Genomic DNA, 23775 nt, shown 5'->3' on the forward strand with positions numbered 1-23775 from the left:
CTCAGTTTTCCTTCACTTAGGTTTCTAATGATTAAGAAAAAAAAATGCACTTTAATTCAAATGATGACACTAAATGTATCATAGATAAATATCTACAGGAGATACTTCTTTACTGAAGACATTTGTTCATTGAGAATTGGTAAGTGGATTAAGAAGACACTTTTAGTCACTTAGCATATTCATCTAAGAAACATCTTTCAAATACTGAATATATTTAATATTCTTTATGAATAAGCTTTAACTTCTTTGATGAATTTAAATCTGAGTTTATCCAAGTAAGTTTTTTTTAAAAGCACCTGCGAAATTGTTTCCAAAGGAATAAGTCATATGTTAAATATGTGAAATATATTTGTTACTAATCATTTTATAACAGCCAACAATGTAGTACTACTAGATGCAGTGGTGACGTCACACTCAAGGGTTTTCAACCAGAGAGAAACATGATTCATGTATTTAAGAGATTACTGTAGTGACTAGGGGTAGGGTGATGGGATCAAGGCAGAGGCTGAGAGATCAACTATAGATGTATCAGAGGTGGTCGGCAAGACAGTAGTTGGGTGTGGGCAGAGGTAAACAGATTTGAGGTATGTTTTGGAAGTAAAAAAAATATTGGGGTTACTTGCTGCTGGGTATCATGTAGAAGGAGAGGGAGTTAGGCAGGATGGTGATTCCACTGACTAAAATGGAGAAGGCTGAGAAGTTCAGAGAGCAGAACAGGTTTGTTGACTGTTGATTGGTAGCCATATGATAGACACACAGTGCCAAGTGCTCTGAGTATGTCATGTCATTTAATTTTCACAAAAGGCTTCTGAAGTGGGTATATTCTCATATAGATGAGGTAGATGCTAGGCCACATTTTCTGGAAAGTATGCATATATCCTCAGTGAAATTAAATAACTTTCCCAAGTACCAGCTCACTGGGAAATGGCAGAGCTAGGATGAAACTAGCCTTTTCAACTCTAAAACTTTGGCTGTTTTTTCAAAGTTCATGGATGAAAAAGAAATACAAGCAAATTATTCCTGTAGGAGTAAGGAGTAATGGTCTAATTTGTTGCTTATACTAATTAGACTTATTCTATTGGAATACCAACATGCCAGCATCAGTTTGGCTAAAGTAAAAATAAAGCTCACCTATTTAAAATGATTCTAAAAATAATGGAACAAAAATAAAATTCTTTTCATAGTATTAATACATTACCAATTACATCTGTTCATCCATCTGGAAATTGCTTCTTTGCCTCCTCAGAGTAGTTTCTAGAATGCCTTTCTCCTCTTTTCCCATTTGTGAAAATCCTTCCTGTTCTTCTTTTCTCTGTTTCTGATTTTTTGCCTCCTCCATGAGTCTTTCCTTCAACTCCCCTTCTCACTCACCCTGTTCTGTACTTTGGCAATACTGCCTTAATTTAGGACAACCAGAATTTGTTTACTCATGTTTACTTGTTTGTATATTGTTATATATATATATATGTATTTAAGCATATATTTATTTATATTAATATTTAAGTGTTAAATGACTAGTGCAGTAGATTTTGAAGTCTTTAAAAGAAAACCTAGAATATATTGAGTTTCAGTTAGCATGAGAGTTAACCAAAAAAAAGGTACTCTTGTAATTTTTGTTGTCAGAAAAAAAATATTTTCATTAAATTCTCCTTTTCCTTCCTGCCTTGGTTATTTGGTATAGCTGGAGAAACAGAAGTTAGAGAAGCAGAAGAAGGAATTAAAAGCTACCAAAAAGACTCTTGATGAAGAAGGAAACAGCAGCAGCCGTTCTAGAATCACAGGGACCACAAATAAAGATTTTACCAAACTGAGACCTGGAGAAAAAAGGAGAAAAAATCTTCAGTTATTGAAGGACATGCAAAGCATACAGAATTCATTACAAAGCAGTAGTTTGTGTTGGGATTACTGACTCATAACCAGGTCAGAAATTTTATTCAGATAATCTGTACCTCATCAATCAGATGATGACAATTTACTTCCCAGGTCTCATACTCACTTATGTTGGAATTAATAGCAGGTGTTTAGGGACCCAGGCTTCATTACACAGGCTTTTCATGTATGCAGGATGACTCAATGTTAAAGCATTTAAATGGAAACCAGGGGAGTTTTAAAGCCTGAGAAACCACACATAATCTTGTTTTGTTGAGATGAGTTTGCTGTACTGGTATATTGCACTTTGTAAACAGATTACCAGTTTTTTACTTGTGGGTGTGATTTTTTAAAATAGTTCTTTATATATAATTAAAATTAGGTTTAAATTTTGAAAATATGAGACTATGCTATAGGCAGTGCTTGCTTGAAAAGTCTCATTTTTAAATCTCCCTGGCATGAAGTGCCCACTTCCCCTTTCCAAAGCAACCATTAAACATACTTTGTTTCTACTATTGGTGGAGTTTTTCTATATTTAAAAATATATATTTCAGAGGATTTTTATTTTGCTTTTTGGCATTTCAGACTTTGATCAGTACTAAGTGCACTTGTATTGCTTTTTAATCTGTTAATTTTTTAAAGACCCAAGCAGTCATTTTGAGTTGTATCTATAAAAATTATAAAAGGACTTTTGAAAGTATAAACAAATTATCAGTGAAATAAATGAGATTTTAGAATAAATTGAGAATGGGAGAAGGGGTATGTTGTGAGCATATACCTTCACAGTTCTTAATACCTGCTTTGTAATCATGATATTCCGTCAAGGCATTATGGTTTTAAATCTTGAAACTTAGAGAACCCTTTGAATATTTGCTTTTACTGGTGTACAGTATGAGTGGAATATGAACTGTACACATAATTATCATGTTGATATAAATCATAATTTCAACTAGATCAAGACATGTTAACTTTTTATAAATTTAAAGTCAATAAAGCACCTTTTTAAAGGAAACACTGCAACTTTCCTTAACAGCCTGTTAATAAAGGCTTTGTGATAAGCTCTCAAAAAATGCATTTCTAAATAGGACATCAATGTATTGATGAAGAGAAAAAACTAGTACTTAGTTGCCATACTCATGCTTACATAGAAAGAGAGCCCAAGAATATTAGATTTCCTCATGATACAAGATACTACAGTAACAGGCTTTAATTTAGGATCCTTAAATAGATTTTGGGGTATTATTTGTGACTCTCCTGAAATTGTAAACTTGTGCTTGTGTGTCCGGTTTTCTAATGAGTAGGTTTGTAGCTTGATCGAATTAATAATTGTGAGCCCATAGACACAAGGGAAGTGAGAAACAGTGCTCTGGTGACATGATAAATATATGTGTCAACCACCATTTCAACTATTAAAAACTCCTGTTATCTCCTTGTTTGAATTTCAGGTCATTAAATTGTATAACCATCATTTGAATTGTAGTGGCTCTGAGTCCTAATTAGGAGAATGGTGATTGAATGATGCTAAATCCCACCCCATTTCTCAGCTAGGATTCAAACTGAACTACTCCAGCTTTTTGTACTGTCAGGTGAGAAGTGAAAAAATACTGCTTCCGTTTTCTTATCTACAAGTTTACAGTAGAGGAATGTGTCATCCATCCACTTACGTTGTAACAGAGCTTTATTGCAATTCATTTCAAATAAGGTTATGTTTATAGACTTGTGGTAGACATGTGAATTGTTCATTCCAATATAATGTGGTGAACTGCAGTGGTAGTAGCTGTATACACAGTGCTATGGGGGCACAGAGGAAGGTGGGGATGTCAGAGAAGGCAGTCATGAATCAGATTATTTCCTAGAGGAAGAGATGATGCCTAAACTGTAGAAAATAGGAATTAGTCACAAGGGAGAACAGTTGTTCCAGGTGCGCAAGATAGACTGAACAAAAGTGGGGAGGCAGGAATCTGAGATTACATGAGGCAATTGTGAACAACAGAGTAGCATTGGTATGTAAAAGTTGAGGTATGCAGAGACTAGGTCGAAGGAGGCCAAGGAGCTTCAACTTAATCATACTGGTCTCTAAATTTTGTAACCCTAATCAAAGAGGGAAAAAATTACACCTGCACAACCAATAGACATATAAAGTTATGAAACATGTAACTGTCAATTCAAATATTTAAAAGTTTTGCTTGTGTAAATATATAAAAAGGGCTAGTATTCCTCCTCCCTCCCTTCCACACACACCAGTGGTATATATTAAATGCTGAAGTGCATGTACTCCATATTGGAGACTTCTGCAGAAGGTGAGGGGGAACCACTGAAAGGTTCTCAGCAGAGAAGTGGTAAGGTTGCACTTAGATTTCCCTGGCTTTTGATTTGAATTTGAAGTGGATGCAAGTATGTTAAGACTAGAAGCTTTAAATTCTTGATCTCTTCAGCCATTCTACATTGTTTTATGTGGTATCAGGCCAAGATAACCAAGGTTTAAATGAGGAAAATGGCAGATGCGTTTGTGAAATACTTGGAGAAAGCTTAATTTTTAATACTTAGAAAGCTTAATTTTTAATACTGATTTGCTAGCCACTTAAGTGCCCTGTTAAAAAGCTTATATTTCACACAATTACCAAAGAAATCATTTTGGTACCAATTTTGCTAAATTGGATATACTAATAGAAACTATAGTTCCTCACTGCAAGACCAAGAGGGAGGCTAAGGTTCAGACTCCCTGTATAGTGAATTAGTGAGTGGAAAAACACTGTATATTTTAGTTGTTTGATTTGGGTGTTTGTTGGTTAAGGAAAAATGGGTACAAATTGAACATTTTCATCTGGGGTGCATCTTCCTCCAATAATTTCCAAATACTTCTGGGGAAAAAAAAGAAACAGCAACTTTGGACAAGAACAAAGCTTAAAAGTCAGTTGGAATTTGTTTTAATTAAAAGACCAAGGGGACAAGAAGCTCCTTTGTTACAGTACATTACATATGGCTCTTATGTAGAATAAAATAGACATCAGAGTCAAATGTTTCTACCAGCACCAAACTCTTACACTTGTAGCAGGTGAACAGTGAAGCAAGATTTCTTTTACTGGCTTTGAGATTGTAATACATCGTTTACATACCGTGTGTTGTTTGGTAGACTTAATCGTTGAGTGGAATTACAGAATTTGCAAAGGAAAAAAATGTAAAATTTGAGCACAGTACTTCTCACCATAAGCTATTTATACAGACTTCAGAAAAAATGTCAATCCTAGTAAGATTTTTAAATAAGTCTTAAAAACTTGCCAATTAACTTCTGTGTGTTCAGACAAGTGAAATACACTGTAGTAAATAATTAGTTTTTTAAATATCTTCCATGATGTTTCTGGTAATTAGGCTAATCTGAAGGGCATGGAATTCTTTGAACTCCTGTATGGCTACTTTCTCCCCTTCATTTTCCCCCAAGCACATCTATAAGGCCTCCCATTTTGGATCAACTTGCTAATATGTCTTAAGTATGTAAATAATGACGGCAATAATTTTCAACTACTACCACACCGTAATATCTTCAACACTTTGCCTTTTACTATATGAAGAATATGGAAGTTGAAAAGTGATCAATTACTGCAAAAAAAGAAAAACCTAGAATGGAGAAAGGGATATCAAATGAGTTTGATCTGTCATGACATCAAGGCCCAATATATGTGATGCCACAGAATTAATATATGTGATGCCACAGAATTTCAGTGTTTTTTTGAAAACTGATGTTCCTCTGCACAGTGAGCACAGAGTGTATTTCTAAAATGGTTTTAATATTACCAGATGCCAAAAATTTGTAACAACATTTGCCTTTTAATTTAAACTTGTTCCCACTGTGGATCAGGATTGAAGTATTTTAATATTCTTTGGATACTTAAAAGATTAGTATCATAATCATGTAATTACATATGGGGTTATTTCACTTAAGCCACCTGCACTGCTACGTTCTAAACTCATCCTAGAGAGATTTAAAATAAATAAAGTGACTGAACTTTCTCTCATAGATGGGTTCTACATTCGGAAGACTTTCTACTCGTAGAGCTGCCAGTGTAATCAAGAGTGTATATAGCAATGATGCCCCTGATCTTACAATCCTTTATACAACAGTTTGGACAGGAGTGACACACTGTGCAGGAGAGCTGGCTCTCTCTGAGGATGAGGTTGATCGGTTAGAAATCTCTCTCTGTAGTTCTTCTACTTTTTTCTGAAGCTCTGCTCGTTTAGCAAGAAGTTCTTTGTATCTGTTGTGAATAGGTTCCTGCAAGAGCAAAACATAAAATATTAAACTAGGCACTCCTGACCAAAGCCAGGTCAAATCATTCCCTAAATGTTGCAGTATATGTTTTTTCAGCTGTTGGAACCAGTGGCACCTTTCCAACCCATCAGTGAAATTAAATACAGGGACTGTGGACACCACTAATCTTTTCACTGGCTTCCCAGTGCCCCTGAGTATTTCCAAAGAATAACCTGCTGTGTAGGTGCTCCTGAAACTGGTACTTTTCCAAATACAACAAATAATTAACAAGACAAAAGACAGTAGTCAGAAGGTTCCCTATTATTTACAGGTTTTTAGTCTTAAACAGTTCTAAGTAGTTAATGTTCCATAAATATATTCACAGTAGACCAGAATTTTGTTCAGCTTTTAGCTTTCCTAAAGCTACTTTCTTCAGCTTATTAAAACAAGACCTCCTAGAGGTTATCCAGAAAGAGGAGGGAAGATGCGAGAAAAGACAGCAGTGATTTGTCCAATGTCATATGTCATACAAGCAGTCCTAAGAAGCAGGTATACTGATTAACCCTGCCCCAGTGTAGTATTTTTCTACTATACAATTGTACCTATCAATGGGTAAAGTTTTAAACATGCACAGATAATCTTTCCAGCTGCTTTTAAGGAGACAAAGTTGCATTGCATGAATGAAAACTCCCATTGTATATTGTAAGGCACATACCTGTGGTTTCATCCGTGGATTCCACCTTATGTAATATCCCACCCAGAGCTCTAGGTGGCGCATGCTGGCTACTGGATAAAGGACATGATTGGAATAGCTCCCATAGAGAGGATTAGTGAAGTCTTCTAGCTGGCTATTTATGTAAGACCACAGTGACACAGTCTTTTTAGGAAGATTCTGTAGGCAGGAAAAATAGGTAAAGATTCTCCACCACATAAGCTATTTACACTTTAGATGAAATTTGTAAAGAAGTACCTTCTTGTCATTAAAATCTCTTTAGAGGAAGTGGACTTGGAGACTTCAGTGATAAACCAACTTAAGATCAGAGGGTACTGGAAAACAGTCTGCAGTTCCTCAAAGAGATAGATACCATATGACCCAACGATTCTACTCTTGTACATACCCAACAAACGGAAGACATATGTCTGTACAAAAACTTTTTTATAGATGTTCAAAGCAGCATTATTCATTAACAGCCAAGAAGTGGGAACAACCCAAAAGTCCATCAACTGACGAATGAATAAGTAAAATATATCCACACAATGGAATATTATTCAGCCATAAAAAGAAATGATATAAAATGTATGAACCTTGAAAGCATATTAAAGGAAAGGAGCTAGACACAAGGTTTACATATTAAATGATTCCATTTATATGAAATGTCCAGAAGAGGCAAATCTAGAGACAAAAACATTAGTGTTTGGCAGGGGTGAATGGGGAGTGACTATTAACAGGTTTTCTGAGGTGATGAAATGTTCTGAAATGAAAATGTGGTGATGGCTGTACAACTCAGATATACTAAAAACCAGTCAACTATACACTATACAAAGTGAATTTCATGGTATGCATATTATTATCAATTTAAAAAGTTTTTTTTAAATAATCAATGATTCCTACCCAAGGCTTTCAAAAAATAAAACTATCTTTGAAACTTAGCTATGCTATTTCTAATGAACATTCCTTAAGTTGTTGAGTGCCTGCTATGCATAGAAATATTTACTGCATGCTAGACACTGAAGACATAAGGTGAATTTAAAAATTTAATACCTGCCTTTAAGGAAGTTTAGGAAATACCACATAGCAGTTCTTGTGGTATTTTGTATCGCTTATTTAATAATCTTCATAATTTTACAAAAGCAGACATTAACTTCCCCAAGCGAACTGTTACAGTAAGTGATAGATCCAAGATTTGAACCCAGCAACTGGGCTTCAGTGCAAGTACTTATTCCTATTATGCTTTATAAAATAAAACATAAATACTTTATAACCACATTTTTTAGAATAAAAGTTGATGCAGAGGGTGATACCAATCAAGATGATTAAGATGTTGATACATAGGATAGACAAGTTTTGATAAAGAAGTAAAACTTGAAATGTAATCCTTACACCATTTCTTCTTAATACCAACCCCACTTAACAGTGATACCTTTGGGGGAAAAGTGGGATAACGAAAAACTTTAACTTTCTACATACTGTCTTTTCAGTATTTGAATTTTTTTATGGTATTACTTTACAACTTAAAAAACTCAAAAACTTAACCTAAAATGTCTCAATAAGTAGGATACACTTGGGAATTTGAGCTGCCTATTCACTCGAATATACATTTTCTGCTAATTAAATTTTTCTGCACCAGCTGTAAAGGATTTCCATTCTACATAGAAAAATTGGTACACTGGTGCTCCTTAGACTTCACGTACTTCAGTTCTCTTTAGCAGAAACCACTTCCCACTCATGAACTCAGCAGACAGCTAGCTAGCACCTTCAGCCTTGTGAGAAAGATACTTCAGAATACATCAGGTCCAGATATATGGAAGGAAGCAATCAATTATTATAGCATGTAAGATAAAGTATGACCCAAAAGAATGACTTTAGTTGAAACCTATCAGAGTACATTCTTTTAGGGAAAAGTATACAGTAGAGATAGTATGGGAAGGTCATGTTGCATATTTTACCTCTTTTCCTCTCTGTTGTTCACTATTACAGAGGAATGTTCCGAATAAGCAGCTGTATAGGTGGTCCAAAATAGTAATGAGAAAATACTCATTGAATTCAAATGCGGTAGGAAACTGCAAATCGAACATCACAAACACATAAATTAAGACATTCTTCAAGCATATTCATCCCTGTATGGGTAGATCCTTTTGAGGTAGCATTTAAAATTAAGTTAAACATTCAAATCTACATTATTCCAAACCATTATGGCATTATTTGTGTGGTTTTTTTTTTTTTTTTTTCCAAAAATCGTGTTATCACTTTTCTGATCATGATGTTTCTGTATCTGCTATGTCTGCTAACCCTAAACTTGCAGGCTGAATTTTGACTTAGGCAATTCTGGCAACTGTAGGCATTCTCTGCCAAAAATGACCACAAACAACATTAAGATTCTTTAAATTTTCAACAACATAGTTGTTTTTCTTTTTTAAGGATTACACACAAAATGCCAATAATGTCTCCAGAAAATGTCAGCAATACACAAAAGTAAACATCTAAGGCAGATAATTTACAAGTCAACCAACCTATTATTTAGGTGGTGCAAAAGTAATTGCCATTGAAATGGCAATTACTTTTGCACTGACCTAAACTTTTCAGGGAACATCCATCCCACCAAACCAGAGTCCCTTGTAAGCCACTATTTTGGCAGCATCTAACAAAAAGAAAATTCACTCTCTAACCCAAGCCAGGGGCTTGACTGGATGTCGTATTAGTTTTACACAACACAATTTTAGGGGACTAATCAAATGAAAAATTACGAACCCCTGAAAGTTAGAAGGTTTCGTTTAATCCATCCTATCTAATATTTCAGAATTATTTGGAAGCTTCTATGTAAGATTCTACCAGTTATAGGGCTGTACGTGATAAGAAATTATATAAATATTTAGATTGCAGACTGTGAAAAGACACATTGCTTCCAAGCTTTTACATCTTAGATCCCTTCCTTTATAGTGGAGGAAAATAGTATAAACAGCAAAATGGAACAGGGATGAAAACAACTTTGCCTTGAAGTTTCCTACATTTTAGCAAGTATACACAGGGTAACATGACAAATTTCCTAAATCAGAAAGGGCACTTACTAGGCCTTGATTTTTGTGGCTGTGAAGCTGAATGAAGCAGATGATCAAGCAGAAGATGACCAAGCATTTCCACAACAAAAAGCCAATTGTAAAAAACTTTGTCAAATCCCATTTATTCCTTTAAAAAATAAATCCCACCTCCTATATTTTTCACAGTCTTCACAGCCTTATTATTAGCAAAATATGAATGCATCCTGAATCACTAAATAGCAATCCCAAGGATCTATGCCTGCGATTAGTTTTTCATCTTCTTGGCGAAACTATCAGCTCAGTTATGAGAAGACAGCTTAATCAGTAGGCATTTCCTCACAAAGAAACTAAAATAGCAGGGCATTAACTGCAGCTATTGCTTTTAAAACCCTAAGCAGAAGAGAACTATTTTGTTTTCTTTACATGTTTAAAATCTAAAAGGCCCTTCAACAATTGCTTCCTGATCTCAGGGCTGAGGTGACAGAAATGAGGATGGAAATAGGAGGAGAGGTATAGAATATGGCTGTCATAATATAGTTGGTTCTGTTTTGACAAATGTGCTATTCAAGTCTCTGTACTAGTATTCAAGTATTTATAAAACTGACAATTGCTAACAAACATTATGACTAGTTAATATGCTTTATATTCAGGAAGAAAATATACAGAAAAACACTAGGTGTATAAAATAAAGATGGCTATAAAGTATTTTAGGTTCTATCAAGGCCGGGCGCGGTGGCTCATGCCTGTAATCCCAGCACTTTGGGAAGCCGAGGCGGGCGGATCACGAGGTCAGGAGATCGAGACCATCCTGGCTAACACGGTGAAACCCCGTCTCTACTAAAAAACACACAAAAAAATTAGCCGGGCGAGGTGGCGGGCGCCTGTAGTCCCAGCTACGAGGGAGGCTGAGGCAGGAGAATGGCGTGAACCCCAGGGGACGGAGCCTGCAGTGAGCCGAGATTGCGCCACTGCACTCCAGCCTGGGTGAAAGAGCGAGACTCCTTCTCAAAAAAAAAAAAAAAATACAGATTTAAACTGATTTTCTTTTATTTAGTGCCAGGCTCAAAATTAGGGTTAAACTACTTTTAGATTTACAGCATATAAAAAGTTACCAAAATTAAAATTACTAAGGAAGAAATGTATTATGATGTATTCTTCTCCCATCCAAGTGCTAACAAGGCCCGACCCTGCTTAGCTTCCAAAATCAGATGAGATGGGTGCATTCAGGGTGGTTGGCTGTAGATTATCATGTACTCTTCTTTGCAAGAAATTGGTAAATGTGCTTTTTTTCTAGCAAACGTATCAGAACCGATACATTCAAACACATTGTTTCCTTCAAGGTATTCACCTTGGAAAGCAGTACACACAACCATCAACAGTACCACAGTTTCAAAGAGCTTTCCTACTCCTTTGATGGTGAATTTGATTTCTGCCAAGAGTCAAAGGTTATTTAAAACTGAATATGGTAATAGTCAAAAGTGGGGTCCTAATGTTTTGGGTCAAACATCCAAAAAAGGATTGTAGGGACTTAGGTAGTTGATGTACTGCCTCAAAGCCAATTCCAAAGGAAAAAGTCAAACCTAATCCAAGAAAGTACTAAACATTGCACCTTTTCTTCCTCCTACCTCCCAACACACCAGAGGTCTGATTTATAAACCAAAACTGAATTGTATACACCTTTTCAGTATATATGCTAAAATACTAGTGTCATCATATTGTAGTCATAGCTACGAAAATGCTTCATTTAACTCAACAGTTTCTAAATAATTCACCCAAGTAGAAATGTTTATGGAGGCAAGGGACTATTAAATATATAATTGATGATTATTTCACCTGATTACCATTAATTTTCTTGTATTGAAATAAATAGTATTTTATTGAAGCTAAAAATATGCTCCTAAATAAATATGATCCAAAGCCAGGCAGAGCCAGCACTTGCCCTACTTTAAATTCATATGGCAATCTAAGTAAAAACAATTCAGACTTCCAGTTGTTTTGGGGTCTAATAAACCCTTGGGTAAATAATTATCTCCCAATGAGCTGCATCCAACAGGGTTTCGAGATGGTTTGAGTCAGAATTCAGTCATATTTTTAAGACAATGACCCGTCGCCTCATTAATAAAGTGATCTCACAATAAACCAGGTGTTTTCTCAGTCCCCTCTGCTCTTTCCAAAAGATTAAATTCATTTATATTAATATTTCAAATAAACTTGTTAGAAGTTCTAAAAGCCATAATAGTTCTCTCTATGCCAAAAAATAAAAAGAACTGGATGTGATATGTGCCTCCCTTGTTGCTTTCTATATAAACATTTTTCCCTTAAAATAAAAATTTTCAGAAGAAGCAGATTGAAATTAAAAAAAAAAAAAATTAACAGTTAAAGTTACTTAAAAGATTTTATTTTGCTTGTAGTACCTAGCTTATTTTTTCTCCACTCTTAGCAATATATAAATGAGCTTCTAGGTGAGCCTATTTAACACTATTTGTTCAAAACAAAGGATAAAACCTCTCGGGAGTTATTATCAATGCTACTCATTGGAATACTAATAGAATCAAATTTTCAAGTGTTAATCTTTAACCTGATTCATAATGTGACAATAAATAATAGCTCTCACATGGACATGGAGATGTTACAAGAATTTCCATTTAATGATTTATAGGATAATCAGTGACCAAATCTCCCCACTCTGACAGGAAAACTGAAAGGAGATGTGTAAGAATAGATAGGCCAGATAAATTACCTGTCTTGTCATCTGCCAGACACAGTCAATAAATTGAAGAAAAACAGGCGATCTGTCTGCATCTGCATGGTTCTTATCTCCATGGCCAACTCTCTGAAGCAAAAAGAGTGAAATATATGAACTTCAGGGGATTTTTCATGTTTTGATGGAAATAATTTTTTTAAAAAATAATAATTGGTCAGTAGTCTAAAAATTTTCAAAGTTGGGTGCTGTGGTTTACACCTGTAATCCCAACACTTTGGGAGGCTGTGGTGGAAGGATCACATGGAGCCAGGAATTCGAGATGGGTCTGGGCAACATAGCAAGACCCCATCTCTACAAAAAATTTTTAAAAGCCAGGCATGGTGGCATGCACCTGTAGTCCTAGCTATTCAGGTGTCTAAGGTGGGAGGCTGGCTTGAGCCCAAAAGTACAAGACCACAGTGAACTACGGTCGCACCACTGCACTCCAGCCTGCATGACAAAGCAAGGCCCTGTCTCAAATACATAAAAATTTTCAGAAAGTCTTTTAAAGAGCATTGCAAAGTAAGTAAAAAATCACCCATTATCCTGCCAAGCAGAAATCTAACATTTTGATGTGCAAACTGCTCAGATATTTTCTGACACAAGTGCTTGTAATATGAATTACTACTCTGTTTAATAAACCCAGATCCTAAAAGGTTGCTAATAAAAGATGGAAGCAGTCAGAACTCAGAGGCCAGATTTTTGTCCTGGAGATTTTCATTTCTCTCTGAGAAATAAGTTACATGGACACCGGCCTCAGAAAGCACCATTCTCTGTTAATATCTTGACCACCAAGTGAAGGGTACCCCATCCTATCTTAGCACTAATGTGTCTTCATCAGGAGGAACCATATTAGCACACATCTTAGAAAACGTGTCAAAAATGCTTGACATCCACCCTCCAAGCATGCAGTCATCTACCTAGTTTCTCAGTTATTTCCTCTGAGGACCTTTGACTCAGATAACTGAAAACAGAATCCTGCTCCTTACCCCAAAGCAGGAATTCTAAAAGTGTGGTCCACAAACATCCAAGGGCTGTGAGGTCAAAACTGTTTTCATAATATTAAGACATTATTAACCTTTTTCAGTGTGTTGGCATTTGCACTAATGATGCAGAAGTTATGAAGGATAGAACTTCTGGTGCCTTTGCAGGCATCAAGCAGGCCAATGCTTATAATTAAAACTGCATTCGTACCCACTGTATTCTACCCTACCAGACACAGTTAAATTAAAGAAAAAAAGTCCGTTTCTCTTATGCCAGTGTACTTAACAAGGCAGTAAAAATTACTAATTTTATTAAATCTCATCCCTTCAGTACACTTTTTTTTTAATGGTCTGTGTGACAAAATGGGAAATATGTGTAACTCTTTGCTGCTGCATGTAGTATGGTAGGAGACAGCACTTTCTCATTATTTTTACTTGAAAGAAAAATTAATGTATGCACTGTGGTTAGAAAGACTTAAAGACTTTTTTTTTTTGAAAATGTACAATGTGAATTATCACTGAAAGGAAAACAGCTGGCAATATTTGTTGTCAATGAAAAAATCCAAGCTTTTGAGTGAAAACTCAATTTTTGGTGAACTTTTGCCCACCATAATGAGCTTAAAAATACTTGAAGGCTTTTCTGACAAAATCAATGGTGATGATTAACAAGTGTGATTTTATGGTATTATATGATGAAATGCATTTACATTTGGAAGATCTGTGTAACTCAATAAGCCCGTATTTTCCACATAACCAATATGTGATGTTACAGAACCACACATGGGTAAAAGATCTATTCAAAATGGAAGTGAGACCAATGGAATTTAATGATAAAAAAATTCATTAACTTGATTTTGGATTCCATGTAACAACTAACCTCTAAGAAACTACCATTTATCAAGTTCTGGCATAGTATCAAAGAAGAATATCTACAATTCCCTGAAAAAGCTATTAGAATACTTTCTGCTTTTCCACTTACATATCTGTATATGGTTAGATTTTCTTCATATACTTAAAACCAACAAAACATAACAGATTGAAGGTAAAAATAGATATAAAATTCAGCTATCTCCTATTAAGCCAAACTCATTAAATTTGCAAAAGTAAAACAATGCCAGTCTTTTCATTAAACTTTTTGTTTTGGAAAACATTATTTTTTCATTTAAATATTTCTGTTAATATATAATAAGCTTATTTCCTAAATTAAGAAATATTTTTAAATTTTTTCAAATTTAATTTTCAATATGGCAAATATTGATATAACTCACATAAAGTTCTCTGGGTAACAAGTTTGGGGAGTTAGGAAAAAAAAGTTCTATCCATAATTGTTAACAATGTAAAGGGGGTCCTGAAACCAAAAAGTTTGAGAATCATTACTCTACATTAACCTTATGAGCAAATCCTCTTGACTGGATGCCCTTTAATTGTCAAAATTCTATTTTCAGAATATAACTAGGTAAAAAAACGGGGGGGGAGTAGGTAACCAGAGTTAGCAATTTAGGAATCCATAGCAACTTCAAACACCCCAAAATGTTTGATTTTGAACACATTTATATGAACATGTGCAGCTTTGGCTGACTAAAACTTGATTCTTTGAAGTACGAGTTTGTTTTAAATGGCCTTTTCATGATAAGTACATCGTGTAGCGAACGGCAAAATGTGAGCCATCTGAATAAACACTCCAGGTACCCCATTTTATTTAACAGTTCAAGTTCAAAAGAGCAGACTAACTTTAAATATCTGTTCCTTTCAAGTTACCGTTAACCCTTGAACAACACGGTTAGAACTGCACAGGTCCACTTACATGCAGATTTGTTTCAGCCAAATGCAGGATGCGGAACCCACATACAAAGAGGGCCGACTTTACATGGTCCTGGCAGGGCCAGCTTCAGAACTTGAATATGTGTGGATTTTGGCCTGTTCATGGGATCTGGGAACCAAGCCGCCACATATACCATGGGACAACTGTATAAACACTGCTAGTATACTCTGGTAACTACTGGATACTAAAGGTAAACATTACAGACAGCATCTGGGTAAAGACCCTTCTAAAAGTTTTTCAATTATTTAGGAAAACGCCTGCCCAGAAACACCCGTGGACATCACTGAATGATATCGGATGTTTCCCAGTGGAGATCACAGAACAGACCGGGTCAGACGCTTGGCAAATAGCTAGCTTTGGCTCCAGACTAGTCATGTTAGGGATATCTTAATGCTTTCCAAAACAAGCAAACACGTTTACCCCACTAGATAAATGATCAATTTCAGATGAATATCTTACTTTAAAAAACACATTTTTTTCACATGCCTTGGCATGAGATGCATGTGATATATCAAAAGTCAAGGTTCCTTACTTACTAGTTGAAATCGATGTCCAAAACTGAGCCATTCTTTCTCCACAAGGACTTCAAATCCTCGGATGGTTCGATAGTATCCATCCAACATGAGCATGGCAAGGGAAGTGAGCTGAGCTGTGCGATCCCAACCATCACTGCAGTGCACTACCACAGACGTCTTCCCTGACTCTACCTTGTCAGCAATCCTAAGAGCCCCTGCAAGAATAAGCTGGAAAACAGATTTTTTAATAAACTGTTTTTAAACAAGGTAAATACTTCCTTCTTCAAAATTTACTAATACAGCTTATGAGGGATCATTATTTCAATAACATGAGGAAAAACATTTGTCCCTTCCTAAGAAGAATTTTTTTTAATGGTAGAAGATATATAAATTTTGCTTTTAAAACTAGAAAAACCTCATAATTGCTGACTCCTATTAATTTGCCCAGTGAAATAGCCAAATCAAAAGTACCTTTGGGTGCTAAATAAATCATGGTGTAAGATTCTTCTTAGAAAAGTTCTAAAGAGATCTGTTCCTAAGAATCAAATATTCCATCATCTATTTAAATAAAAATAATTGATATGGCAATTGAAGCCTTTTTATGATTTAAAACAATGCTTAAACCAAATTGGGATAAGTACCTGAAAGCAATAATACTGGACCTCTTTTAAAATACTCTGTAGCATTTATTGTATTGTTTTGACTAAAGATTTTTATGTCACAGAGCATACAGCAAGCACAGTATAAACTTTAGAGTGAGCTACTTTTCTGTAACGCTATGCATAAAAATTCACAGATTAATATGTCAATCTGTTAAAATAACTTCCTCTTGTTTTTCTAAATATGCAGAAATCCTGTGCAAAATAACTTACCTTTTCTGAAATCGATCTTGAGTTAAAACTAAACATAATTAGATATAACCAAAAAAGAAACACAAAAGTATGGTATCTTAAAAAAAAAAAAAAAAAGATAATACAGCCCTATTCTTCTCTGCAATGGCCATATTGTATTATACTTGAAAAACAGTATAGTTCTACATAGATGAGAATGAAAGAAAACAGATTATTAAGTTTGGAAATACGATAACCTCCCCTTGATCACAGCTATAAGCATATTCTGGAAATGGGGTACTATGACGATCTTGACTGTATATCAAGAGTCATTTGTAAGCCTGAAGTGCCTAGACCTCATTGTCCAATGATCCTAATTCAGTATCTTAAATAAATTCCACCTATAATTCTAGTGCATATACAAAGTTAAGAATCACTAACCCAAAGGCTTAGTTAAGATTGATCAGGAAGAGTTATCCTAAGTAGTAATTGTTCATTCATTCATTAAATAAACATTTATGGAGTCCCTTACTAGAAGGTAGATACTGCTCTAGGCACGGGCCATACAGCAGGGAACAAAGTTCTTGCTTACTGAAGTTTACATTCTATTTGGGCAAGGCCCACCAGTCACAAATAAACAAGGAAATATACAGTATACTAGATGGCAATAAGTGAAAACGCTCCATAGAAGTTATAGGGAATGCTGGTAGAACTCTTGTTTTGTAAAGAGGCTAGGAAAGGCCTCTCTCAGAAAGGTGGTATTTCAGCAGAGACCAGAAGAGAGTGATTGAGTGAATAAACTTTCTTTGTGTGATAAGGATTGGAATAAAGTAGTTTAGCCCAACTATATGTCTTATACCTCTAGGGAAATTTGATTCTGTTATAGTCAGCCTTTTAGAGACCATGTTGAAACTGCAAATTAAATATCTGGAGTTTTCAGAATCAAACACAGCGATTTATGTTAGTTCCATATCAAGCCTAAGGCTGTATATTTACACATCACATAATTTAATAAATGGGCCACATGAACATGCTGAGTAGTGTTTATACTTGGTGATTTTCAAGCTTCTAAGCTTCTCAAAGGGAAACAATAGTAAAAATGGTCTATTTAAAATTCTTATTCAGTTTGGTTTTCTCTTCAATTCTGTCTGACCTTCAGAGATTTTTTTTTTTTTTTTTTTTTTTTGAGACGGAGTCTCGCTCTGTTGCCCAGGCTGGAGTGCGGTGGCGCAATCTCGGCTCACTGCAAGCTCCGCCTCCCGGGTTCACACCATTCTCCTGCCTCAGCCTCTCCGAGTAGCTGGGACTACAGGCGCCCGCCACCATGCCCGGCTAATTTTTTGTATTTTTAGTAGAGATGGGGTTTCACCGTGGTCTCGATCTTCTGACCTCGTGATCCGCCCGCCTCGGCCTCCCAAAGTGCTGGGATTACAAGCGTGAGCCACTGCACCCGGCCGAACTTCAGAGATTTTAATGTGAGTAGAAGTATCCTCCTTCTTAACATGAAAGACTGCATTTCCCATTGCCTCATAATATTTATATATGTGGTTACATAAGCCTATATTTTGGTGAGTTATGTTACTGACAGACCACATCTGAAAATATAAGCATATTAAATTAGCATGTTAGGTAAATTAGCACTGACATGTGCTCTGTGAATGACTTAGCACTCAGTGTGGCTCATGCAACCAAATCACTCCACCTCATTTCCCTGATCAGAATGGTTTTAACTTCACAAATCAGGCAACTAATATTTATTGGGTACCTATTCACACGGATAGTGCTGCCCTAGCTTCTGAGAGGACAAAAAACTATATATAGGATTTATCCAGTCTTGGTCTCCATAAATTAGCAATATACATTGGTTGACACACAAAAGCAAACAAAGTACAGGCTAGTTCCTGATTAGATGGAAAGACAGGGTAAAGAGTTCAGAGAAAATGGAAAAGGATGCAATCTGGGAAGACTTTATGGAAGAAATGAAATATGAACTGGAATCTGAAGGATGGTTCGAATTCAGATAGGATGGGAGAGGGGGAACAAAAGAAGTACAACATAACCAAATGCACAATATAAAAAACCAATTCATTCAAACATTAAAATTCAGTAGTAGTTCCAAGTATCAAAGCATTTACCCATTTTTCATTGTTTAGAAAGGTACCTTCATGTTGATTTCAATTATAAGTAAAAAGCTAATATAAACAAAGGGGTAGAGAAAGTGTTTGTTTGGGATATAGTAACACACACCCACCTTAATATGTTCTAGCCAATGAGTAGATTCCAAGTTAGACAACCAGTGAGTTTCCTCAATGTTGGGGTACACAATCTCCTTAAGTTTTCGTAATGATTCTCTCATAACATGAATATTGTGGATATCCAGAAAAACTAGTTCAGCATTTTGATAGGCATCTTCACTTTCATAACCTCCACCCTTTGCCTGGAAAAAAGCACACATCATGGAAAATCATAAATGAATGCACATCTGTAAACAAGTGATATAAAATATCCAATAGCATAAAAGATGATACATATTACTGGAGACCAGGAAAACTCCACAGGAAAATGTGGATGGCTTGGGACAACTTATTTAGCACAACCACTCGCTTCCTCATGTTCTTCTATACAAAATGAATATATACGTACTCTGACTTGCTCATGTGGCCATTATTAAAATTAAATATGAAACACATAGGAAGGTATTTAAACATTGTAAAGCACTAAATTTTCCCAGCCCATATGCCAAGTCCTACCCAAACATAAGTTCTTACAGAAAACTTCCTTTCATATATACTGAAATTACCAGACTGTAAGTTTCATGTGCTGAGACCACATGTCTGGTTCACCTATGCTTCTTCACCTCCCTGCCTCTTCACCTCATTTTAATCTTCATATCTGAGAAATAAATTCTTTGCAATCAAAATGACCTGTGTCTTTTTTAACCACATAATTCTCTTTAAATAAAAAGACAGAACAAGGATAAAAGCACAGAATGCTATCATCATCAATGTTCTCAAAGACTTAAATCTACATCTACAGAATAGAATGAGAAAATATTTGGTGTTCAAAATAAGCTATGGCTAGAAAGAAGAACCTTATTTTTCTGGACTTAATCTTTTTATATTTCATGAATAAAATATTCTATCTCCTACCTAACTCATGTAGAATCATACTACTTAGAGTCCTAATAGAAACAAATTAGGAAAATACTGGAGCAGTAAATTATATAAAATTAAGTGATCATATGACCCACACCTTTGAAAACAACAAAACCCAACAACTCATAACCAGCAACAAATTACTGAAAGAACAGAAGTTCAGCTTCCTTTCTGACACTGAGAGTCTGGGAAATCGTTTGGCACAATTATAGAATTAACAGTGTTTCAATGGATACCTGTTAAGGATTACTTCTGAAGAGTGGGAATAAGACAGGAACTTTCAATTCAAATTTGTTGCAACATTCTAGAAAGACAGCAGTGGTAACAACTATACAGAACCTGTCACAGAAACACATAGAATGAAAATGCCCTGGAGTCAGGTAGTGGCATGGTTGTACAACTTTGTGAATACACTAAAAGCACTGAAATGTACACTTGAAAAGATGAGCGCTTTTCATTAATGGTACCTGCTGCAGTAGTTATGTCTTCTCCTTCCCTCCTTCTATAGATTGGTCAACTGAACCAAAATTTCAGTTTCCACAGTGCTAATATTTATTCTGCTGGAACAATTAGCTACAGCTAACTGCCAGTTCTTCAGTCTGAATAACCTATTCAGGTGGAGGACGGTCAGAAGAGGGCACCACTAGTCACTGAGAACACTAATTCGATATTCCTAGAGCAGTACTACACAGGGACTTCAGTTAGTCATAAGCTCAGTTGTCAACTTTGGAGAAGTGGGAAGCTAAGAATAACTGAACACCTAGTTATTATGTGAGTAAGCAAAGGGTTATGCATTATTTTTTATTAAGTGATTTTTGCTCCCAAAACAATGCTGTTAACTATTATTATTCTCATTTTTACCAATAAACAAATTGAGGTCTAAAGAGGTTAAATAACTAACTCAAAATCACACCATCAAGTTGAAGAGCCAAGACTAGAACCTATACCTTTACCACTATAGAGCCTGAGCTCTTTTTACTACACTGTGGCCCTGCCAAACTCAGCTGATCCATGAAACCATAATTATAATTACTAAGAGACCATCTGACCTTGTTGGCAACAGCATTAACACTTGGCCGGGCATCAAATATAAAGATTTTGTGAGACTGGGCATTGGAATCCATGATAGCTTGAAGGTATTTTTCATCTTCTTTGCTTCGCTTTCCACTCACTCCAACCATGGGCTGGCTACACCGAGTGACTGTGGCTTGACTTTCAGGATGAATCCATGATAAAACCTTAATGAGGAAAAAAATGGTAACATACCTTTTACATACTTCTCTGTTTATAATTCTCAAAAACAGTACTCAATAAAGCTCTGCTTTCTAATTGGATCCAAAGCCTGGCCATGAAAGGACATCTGGGGCTGCTAGGAAAAATCATCACCTTTCTTTCAAGCCAATTCTGGCATGTGGAAAACTTGGTCTAATTCTTATGCAGATACTGATTTAGGAAAGTCTTTGATTATTGGGAAATGTTATCTCCTGAAAAAAATACTGTGAAACAGGGCTAAGTAAACCCCACTTAATATATTAGTAAAACTGCTCAGTTCTAAAAGCCTTTAGAATCTATGAATTTTGTACCTAAAATTATTTAAGCTCATCTTTCTAAGATCCAGTTATAAATTTGTAAGGTGGTGTTCTTTCTAGGACTTAAAAAAAAAAAAGAACATTTATCACCATGACTAAAGAATATACAATAAGATAAATAGTGACTAATACACAGAGCAAACTTTGTTTTTCAGTGAAGAATCATGCAATTCTGTGCAGTTATCTAATACCCATATCACACTCTCCAGAAGCCTCTTTAAGTCTTTCTTCCAGTTTTAACTTTACTAAATAAATAAATCTCCAATATCCCCACGAAAGACCTGCTGCTATAGCTATTTATATCCTGAATCCATTCTCCCACTCATTAATCTCAGCATTATGTTGACTAAAAAAGCACTTGAAAAGGCTCATCCAAACTTCCTACTTACTGGGATACGGCCTCTTGATCTGAAGGATGCCACTCTCTTTAATTCTTCATCAGGAATATTTGCTGGCACAACCAGGAGGGCAGGGTATGTATCACAAAGTTCATATCGTTCATTTATCTTTGTTATTCTCCAGCTTTCATTTGGAATTCCCTACATGTGAAATGAGACATAAGACAAATTACTATATAACTAAAATATTAAATGACACCAGGACAGAAGCCATCCTGTTCAATCTCTCTGACCTCTACTATCCATCTCCTAAAGTGTTGGGGTAGCTGTTGTCAGCCTGTTGTACCAGGCTTTTAGGATTAGATATTCTAATGTAGGGATACGTATTCATTTGTGGAACCCAATTTGATGTTAATATAACAGACATTAATTCACTAAATATTGAGTGTGGGCCTGTGCTAAGCATATTCAGGAGGAGGAAGGAAACAGTAAGAGTTCAAATGTTCCTATTCTTTTTTTTTTTTTTTTTTTTTGAGACGGAGTCTTGCTCTGTCGCCCAGGCTGGAGTGCAATGGTGTGATCTCAGTGCACTGCAACCTCCGCCTCCCAGGTTCAAGTGAATCTCCTGCCTCAGCCTCCCGAGTAGCTGAGACTACAGGCGTACGCCACCATGCTGGGCTAATTTTTGTATTTTTAGTAAAGATGGGGTTGGCTAGGATGGTCTCAATCTCCTGACCTCGTGATCCACCTACCTTGGCCTCCCAAAGTGCTGAGATTATAGGCGTGAGCCACCACACCTGGCCAAATGTTCCCTTTTTTTTTTTGGAGACAGAGTTTCGCTCTTGTTGCCCAAGCTGGAGTGCAGTGGTGTGATCTCAGCTCACTGCAACCTCTGCCTCTGGGGTTCAAGCGATTCTCCTGCCTCAGCCTCCCGAGTAGCTGGGATTACAGGCATGCGCCACCATGCCCGGCTAATTTTGTATTTTTTGTAGAGACAGGGTTTCACCATGTTGGTCAGGCTGGTTGTGAACTCCTGACCTCAGGTGATCCACCTGCCTTGGCCTCCCAAAGTACAGGGTCTCATTCAGTTTGACCAGATGGTTGACTTTGTTGCCATTCATCTATACAAAGAAATATCAGAAGCCAGGCACCAAGTGTCCACCAGAGTGCTACATACACAGCTATCACTTACATATGTAAAGTACATTTTTCACTCAGGTATTATAGTACTAATGGATGTTGCTAATCTAAAATATATTAGAAAAGTAAGGGAGGAATGGAAGGCAAAATGACAACAGGCAACAGGCAAGAAAAATGCTTAAAACAATTTTTAAAAACATCAACTATTGAGCTCTTGTGCTCCTTCAATATCTGCTATTTTATAAATAGTGTACTACTTCACATATAGGATTACTTAATAAGACAACTGAAATTTTCCATCCTTCACTGTATACAAAATTAAGCTATTATATTAAACGGTTGGACTTAAGAAAATCTATCTTAAATTTTATGATCTCTGAAAATTCTTATCAAACAGAAAAAGACAGAATTGAAAGTGAAAAATACATTTACTGAGCATCTACTATGTGTAGGCACTTTGCCAGCCTCTTTACACCCAAACACACAGATACATTTTACTGTACTCGGGTTTCATTAACTTCATTTCATAGATAAAGAAACTATGGCACAGTTTGTAATTTGGCCAAAGCTATACAGTAGAAAGTAGTAGAGAATTCCAGGAGCATTCCAAATCTATCCTTTTTATATAAAAGTACATTATTTCTCAAGAAAAATTTACTCTCGTAGTTCACTAAATTGTAAAAATCTCAAAGAGCAGAATGTACTCTCCTTTAAAGAAGTATTTCTCAAGCTGTTGCCAAACACCCAGAAGGATGTTAAGAAAGAAAATTCCCTTCCAGCAAACACTCT

The 23775-nt window shown here is 35.9% G+C and overlaps 2 protein-coding genes across 14 annotated transcripts in view; one reads left to right on the plus strand and one right to left on the minus strand.

The window, feature by feature from the left end:
• Positions 1–3343, plus strand: part of CEP57 (centrosomal protein 57) — a 43354-nt gene extending 40011 nt beyond the window's left edge. For 9 of the 11 annotated variants that reach the window (XM_055283345.1, XM_063642057.1, XM_063642058.1 and 6 more), the window contains one exon: positions 1682–3343. In XM_055283345.1, coding sequence (XP_055139320.1) covers positions 1682–1909 — 228 coding nt within the window. In that variant the 3' untranslated portion in view covers positions 1910–3343. The remainder of the gene's footprint in view (positions 1–1681) is intronic. The other 2 variants (XM_055283346.1, XM_063642056.1) reach the window with 1 other exon arrangement.
• A 1437-nt stretch (positions 3344–4780) lies between these two features.
• Positions 4781–23775, minus strand: part of MTMR2 (myotubularin related protein 2) — a 95801-nt gene continuing 76806 nt past the window's right edge. For all 3 annotated transcript variants that reach the window (XM_055283341.2, XM_055283342.2, XM_055283344.2), the window contains 8 exons: positions 21898–22047; positions 20969–21157; positions 19016–19201; positions 15956–16162; positions 12612–12704; positions 8783–8896; positions 6831–7007; positions 4781–6139 (listed from right to left, as the gene is read on the minus strand). In XM_055283341.2, the coding sequence (XP_055139316.1) occupies positions 5978–6139; positions 6831–7007; positions 8783–8896; positions 12612–12704; positions 15956–16162; positions 19016–19201; positions 20969–21157; positions 21898–22047 (1278 nt within the window). In that variant the 3' untranslated portion in view covers positions 4781–5977. The remainder of the gene's footprint in view (positions 6140–6830; positions 7008–8782; positions 8897–12611; positions 12705–15955; positions 16163–19015; positions 19202–20968; positions 21158–21897; positions 22048–23775) is intronic.

The sequence above is a fragment of the Symphalangus syndactylus genome, chromosome 6 (assembly GCF_028878055.3).
Source record: "Symphalangus syndactylus isolate Jambi chromosome 6, NHGRI_mSymSyn1-v2.1_pri, whole genome shotgun sequence".
Classification (NCBI taxonomy): Eukaryota; Metazoa; Chordata; class Mammalia; order Primates; family Hylobatidae; genus Symphalangus; species Symphalangus syndactylus.